The sequence below is a fragment of the Hakea prostrata genome, chromosome 3 (assembly GCF_041222555.1).
Source record: "Hakea prostrata isolate BN-2017 chromosome 3, UWA_Hpros_2, whole genome shotgun sequence".
Lineage (NCBI taxonomy): Eukaryota > Viridiplantae > Streptophyta > Magnoliopsida > Proteales > Proteaceae > Hakea > Hakea prostrata.
In genome coordinates, this window is record NC_142602.1 from 64510256 (window position 1) to 64516906 (window position 6651).

The following is a 6651-nucleotide window of genomic DNA, read 5'->3' on the forward strand; positions in this document are numbered from 1 at the left end:
TGTTGTAATTGTGTATACCTGTAACTATTGATTTCCCTATATACCGCTTTATATTGATTTTCATACCAAACCGTATACCAAACTGTGCCATTTTTCCATACCGATTTTATATCGGTTTCATACCGTATCATTTTTTAAAATACCGTTTTCATACCGTATTGTATAAATATGGTACGATACGATTATGGTTTGAGGTTTTCAAATTCAATACCATACCGAATCGACACCCTTAAGTGAGATGGAGGCTATTAGGGAACGTGTATTGTTAGCTAATTGTAAACTCGGATTGCAAATATGCAATTGATGCTTTAAGGGCCTATTTGGTTATCTAAATTCAAATATTTTAAATCCCTAGATTCATGAATTAGAGATTTATACCTGTTTGGTTATAAATATCCCTAGATTCACGAAATCCAGAGATTTCACTTTTTTGCCTAAAAACGTGAATTAAGCCATTCTTGGGTATTGAGTGAAATCCATGGATTCTACTATAAGTATAAAATTAATGAAATTTGCGGATTCATGCAAAGTAATCCAATGGAACTCTATGAACTTCAATAAATTTAAGGCTAGTCGAACAATTAATTTTTGACCTATAAATAAATAGGTTTAAAATTTATAAATTTGAAATTTCATTTCATTTCAAATCTCTAGATTCATGTAAACAAAAAAGCCCTAAATGATTTTAAAAATTCCCTATACTGGACAGAAATTTTGCATTGTAGATGACATTGTTAAAATTGATACTTTTGACATTACTGTATTTAAAATTAAAAAAATAATAATTAAAATAAATAAATAAATTAAAAAATTAAAAAGAAATTAAAAAAAAAATTAAAAAAAAAAAAAAAGAAAAAGAAAGAAGAAAAGAAAAGAAAAGAAGGCGGTGGCACTTAAAATATCCCTTGAGACAAATTCTCTTAACAATGTGGATTCTGTATGAGTTGGTAATATTTGCCCTCACGCGTACGTTTCTGTTCTCCGAGATCTCCGACTCCTAATCAGATTTGCTGAAAAAACATTGCTTCCATCGTTTACAAATTGGCCGCCAGAATCATTATTCCAATCGGAAGTTTCTGTAGATCTTTTGTTTTTCTTCCTTACGCGTCTTCCAAAATTTGGATCTCTCTCGTAAGGGGAAATAACGAGACTTGGGAAAAAACCTCTTCTGTTCCTGCGAAAACCTAACCCTAATTTTCAGATTTGCTTGCAACCCCAAATTCTGCTTCTGAGGAAGTTCAAATCCTACTACAGAAATCATGCTCTTATCACCTGGACGTTCCCCTCGCCACATCTCTTCCCCTTCACCATCTCTTTCCGAGGGATTCCAAGAAAACCCTAGTGATTCATCGTCATTAAAACCTCCCAGAAACCCTAACAAGCGCGCCAAGGTTCTCGATGAGGACACTTATGTCGCCGCCATAGAGAAGATCATCGAACGTGATTTCTTCCCCGATATTCCGAAGCTCCGTGACCGCATCGACTGGCTTGAAGCTGTTCGCAGTGGGGATCCTGTTCTAATCCGAGATGCCCAGTTGAAGATCCTGGAGAGACGTCGAGGCAAGGCTTCAAATTCCGGTGGCGAAGGTAATAAGTCTCAAACTCCTGGTTCTAATTTACGAACACCGGGTTCGATTTTCTTGTCGAGTTCTACTCCGTTTGATTTGGATAAAACCCCAATCCAAGCGGTTCCCAAAGGTGAAGAATTCGTCGATGATTCGGTCGATGTTTCGTTGACGCTCGACGAGTTCTTCCGCCGTTATACAAGTGAAGATAATGATAGTTTTAATAAGATCGTTGAGAAAGTGAATCGGAAGAGGAAGGAGCGATTTGGGTATTTGATTGAAGGTGAGAAAGAGCCAATTCATACAATTGAATCAGCAAAGAAAGACCGGATTACCGATGGGTATGGGTCGTCTGGTCAGCCTGAAAGCACGTTAGATGGTTGGAAATACACAGCAAAGAATCTGTTGATGTATAATCCAGTAGATCGCGGTGAAGTCCCTTTGACAGAGGCTGAGAAGGAAGTGAGACTTAAGGCTCTGACTAAAGAAGTTAGCCGCACTAACACTCGTTTTCATGGTAAAATGATGGATTCAAGGCCGAAAGAAGAAGAAGAAACAATTGCAGTTGTTTATGCACCTGTAGCTGGAGGAACCCCTGTTCCTATGTGGGATCGAGATGCAGAGAGATCGAAGAAGTATGATCTGGAAGATTTGAGGAAATCTCCAAATCCTTTTTATGTGGAATCAAACAAGACATCAGAAAATGGGTATAGCTTTGTGCGAACTCCATCCCCAGCACCGGGTGTGGATGGATCACCTTTTATTACTTGGGGAGAGATTGAAGGGACACCATTGAGATTAGAAACAGAAGACACTCCTGTGGGTATTGGTGGTAGCAGTGATGGCCCTCACTTTAGAATCCCATGCCCACCATCAAGAGATGCCAAAGCTCACTCCTTGTCCAGGGAGGCTGCTAGGAAACTGAGGGAGAGATCTAAGATGTTTCAAAAACCACCACTACCATCACCCGTGAGAGGGGGAAGTGCTAGTCCAAGTGTTAGAACGCTTTCTCCCGCTGCTCAGAAGTTTGTGAGGAATGCTATTGCAAATGCCAAGTCTTCGTCTTCTGTGGATGAAAGTCTGCGAGCTAGTTATCGCGGTGGAAGCCCTGCTTTAGGGACTCCGAAAGCAGGAAGGAGCTTGACGAGATTTGGAAGAGATGGGAGCTTGGACTCAAGGTCCCCATCTGTTAGAAACGACTCCAATCCTCCTTGGTGATGTAGATCCCCTCTTTTCTTTTGTGTAACAGGCACTGCTTGCACTTGTCTTTGTCACTACTGTCTGTGCATAAATATAGCTCAGCAAGATCCTTGTTTAATTTAATGTACCAATGAATTGGATCTTTTGCCATGTTAATGTTGTTTATTACCTTTTGAGTTGAAACAAATATGTGACAAATTCAATAGAAAATGTGTTACTAGCTGACGCTAATGATGTTAAGATTTGAGGTTCTTCTCCATATACCTTTATATATTGTGGATCATGTTTTTCTGGATGAGGGATGCTAAGGAGCTGCATTCACTCCTTGATTCTGACCTAACCTATACTTAGCCTCAAAGGAATCAGTATTTTCATTGGCCTATTCATGCTTTCTCTTACTAGGGAGATAGAATACACCATGCTAACTTTTGCCACCTGGATTTGAAGATACTACGGAGAGTTGGCCATGGTTTTCTTCTAAGTTAAGACACAAGACATGAGCTCAGTGGAACAATAACATTTGGGCAAGGAGAGCTTGCACTGTGTGTGTGAAAGGGGAGAGGTGGAAAACTGAACTTGTAGATATTTAAGAACTGAATTTTGTGTTTGGAGCTGCAACTTACAAATGAAACAGGTTGCATATAAATTGAAGAAGAAAAGAAATGAAACCAGATCATCAGCTGTCATGAATAGGGATGTGAAACTGGAAATTAGTTGGGTGAGAGTAAGACTTAATGGGGCATCAACTCTTAGCTCAATCTTGGGCTTTTCACTTTCTGTACCCCTTGTTTGATTTAAGAACTTAACTGGTTACAGGGCTTCCTCGTTTGCAAGTTCATAGTTTGGTATTTAATTTGCAGTTTATTTGCTTCCAAGCACGGATATTTTCATTCATGAGAGATTAGATTTTCACCGCTCATTTATATAAACAAAACTGCTAACCAGATGCAGGGATCAATAGCTTGGGTGACACCATGCCCAACAATTAACAGAATTTACCAGTCTATATACTCTCAGTTGTCTGATTGCACACAATTGCATAATCTAGGTTGCAGAACTCACCTTTTTTGTTTCAGACAAATATGGATGAAGTGTGATGGTCCAGTAGAATCCAAGCACTTAAATTGATCATGTTGATCATGATTCTGCAATTTCCAGGCTCGATAGTTAAGATTTCACTAATGCTGGAGGTTTTTAATTCTATTGATGTTTAAAGATCAAGATAAAAATTTGGCCTTCAGGTATTGTTGTTTATTGTGTTGAGTTCAAGATGACATTAGCAGACTGTTGAGATGATTAAATTAGCTGTTGCACAGAAGTTATAATGAACTAGTTCTTCCTTCAACTCCTCGGATCCACAGATTCATCAACCGCCTAGCTTCCCTGATAATAGCTATCTCCCTCCTAAAATGGAATTCGTCCAGCACATGCATGATCCAGAAATACAGCTTTGTCTTGAGTTTCTATTATGCAAGTTACTACCAAATTATCAGAGCATCAGGAAGCTCCAGATTACTTTTTGCTTTCATGCAATACATGACATTCCTCTTCTGTTGCATGTGTATCTGGAGCCACAAAAAAAGAAGAAGCATGTGTGTATCACACCCTATTTTGAAATGTTTCTGGCTGAATTGATTTTTGTTTTTTATGTGCAATTGTTTATGTGATAGCAAGTCGCAACCAGGGACAGAATTGAGTAATTTGTTGTTCGCAGATCGCACATTATACTTTTCAGAAATCTAATTGCAATATATATTGTTATTTATTTAATAAATATAATCGTATTTAAACCTCAAGGGGTAGTAGAGCGGGCAGGGCCTTTGCCTGCAGAAACATGAGGTCCTGCAGTTGATTTATCCTTGGCTGGTTTTTAGGCAAGGTCCGAAATGTCGGACTATGCCACTACGTCAGGTGGTTGGTGGTTGGTGCCTGGCGATGCCATAGACAAGGCGATATTTTATTGACATGTTTGCGACTTTTAGAAGGATATCGATGAAAATTCGACCCCTGGTTTTGGAGGTATTTAAGGTCATTTTGGCTTGAATTTTGTTGTGTAGTTTAATTTGAGGCCAATAAACATATTTAATTTGATTCACTGAAAGCATTATTTTGGTCTAAAATATTACTTAATCTAAAGTTTCTGATTAGCACATGGTCATCTACATGCCGATAAAATTTGAAGTTTGGAAAATTCATACAAACTAATGTAAATATACAAATAAACCACAAATACACTACTAGTGAAAAGAAGTATTGAAGTTTACAATTCATTATACAATTATGTTAAGTATGGTTCATGCTTCACATTTTGTTGCTAACGGACATTGGGTCCTGCTCTCCAATGAGAGGGAATCCGGGGAGGCTGCTCCAGCGGGGGTGTGGGGACTGCACCTCCAAAGCCTATAGAGGTCCGACGTCACTTTGGCAAAAATCAAATGAAAAATTAGTAAAAAAAATTGAATGAAATTCTGTTAAATATGGTGAATTTGGCGATATGAAAAATCAACTTTTCATGATATATTGTTGACATTTGTGTCGCCAAATCTCTCATCATGTTTTGAATTTTCAGTGACAAATTTCTCATCATCTTTTATGTCTCGTGAAACCCTACAACTCTCTTTCTGATTTTCTTTCTCTTCACCAGCTTCGAACCTTGGTTCTCAAGGTAGATTCATGGTACCTCAACCATTGAGATGCCAAGAAGCTGGTCCTACAACTCTCTTTGTGAAAGGGTTTCTTGCACTTTAAGTTCTCTATCTCGCATTGAATTATCTCAAGGTTATTAGACTCAAAAATCACCAAACTTTTGTCTTCTTGGATCGCATAGAGCATCTCAATCCTCAACCCTAAAGCCTCACCCACCAAAGCTAATCCAAAATAACTAGGGTCCGAGACAACCATGAGAACTTCACCAAGATGATTACGGACCACTAAACCCAGCCCACACCTAGCTAGCGGTGTAAGCGAACCGGATTCGGATCGGATAGTGGTATATCCATATCCGCATCCTATTATATTCTGACGGATTCGGATAATATCCTATCGGTTTTCGGATGGATTCTGTCGGATTCGGATAATAATCGGATAGTTAATTTCTTAAGTAAATTCTTCTAAATAGGCATGAATATAGATTGAATACAAGCTTTCAACTACCTGTTTACATCTTTACCTTTTTATTTGTGAGGACTAGGTATGAAATTTAAGAATTTAACAACTTTAGTAGCTATTTTAATAGAAAATCTAGAAGAATAGTCACATATCATAGGTAAAATTTATAAAAATAAGAATAATAAATCTAAAAAAGTAACTTAATCGGATAATTTTATCGGACGGATAATAATCGGTAAGAAAGGGGAATACCATCTCCGTATCCTATTAATAATCGAACGGATTCGAATACCTCTAAACCAATGCAGATGCGAATTCAAAAATAGATTTCAGTTATCCATTTACACCCCTAGCTCCATCACCAGCAAGAAGCTTGGACTTATTTATTTAAATAGGCATAAGGGATGCAAGGCCTTAACCCAACCCCTTGGTGGGGCCTCCCAAGTCTTGACTTCCTCGGTTCCTCCTCCTAATTCCTACCCTTGCAGCTCGACGGAAGACAGATACCAAGAATTTATTCAGATGCTCTACCAGTAGCATCCAAAGCAACCTAACTGGGATTTAGTATTTTCTAAGCATAAAGCATGTGAAGATCGTGCATAGTGACACCTTAATATCGTATACCCTAATGCAACGTTGGCTTATACCGTAAAACCGCGTCCATAAAGAATAAAGAATTCAAATAGGAATCTATTCGAACGTTGACAACAAGTCGCTTTCTTACCTTCTTTTGCCATACTAATTTTGTATTTTTTTAATTTTATTTTTGGCTTTTAGC

At 38.2% G+C, this 6651-nt stretch overlaps 1 protein-coding gene across 1 annotated transcript; it reads left to right on the top strand.

Annotated features, from left to right (window-relative positions):
• Window positions 1-911: 911 nt before the first annotated feature.
• Window positions 912-3005, top strand: LOC149022757 (DGCR14-like protein). The gene has a single exon (XM_089150693.1). It carries the CDS (start codon window positions 1260-1262, stop codon window positions 2781-2783), a length of 1524 nt encoding a protein of 507 aa, XP_089006819.1. The 5' UTR covers window positions 912-1259; the 3' UTR covers window positions 2784-3005.
• Window positions 3006-6651: the final 3646 nt, after the last annotated feature.

Excerpts from the sequence above, each read along its gene's own strand:
- LOC149022757 (XM_089150693.1), top strand. The coding sequence starts at position 1,260 with ATGCTCTTATCACCTGGACGTTCCCCTCGCCACATCTCTTCCCCTTCA.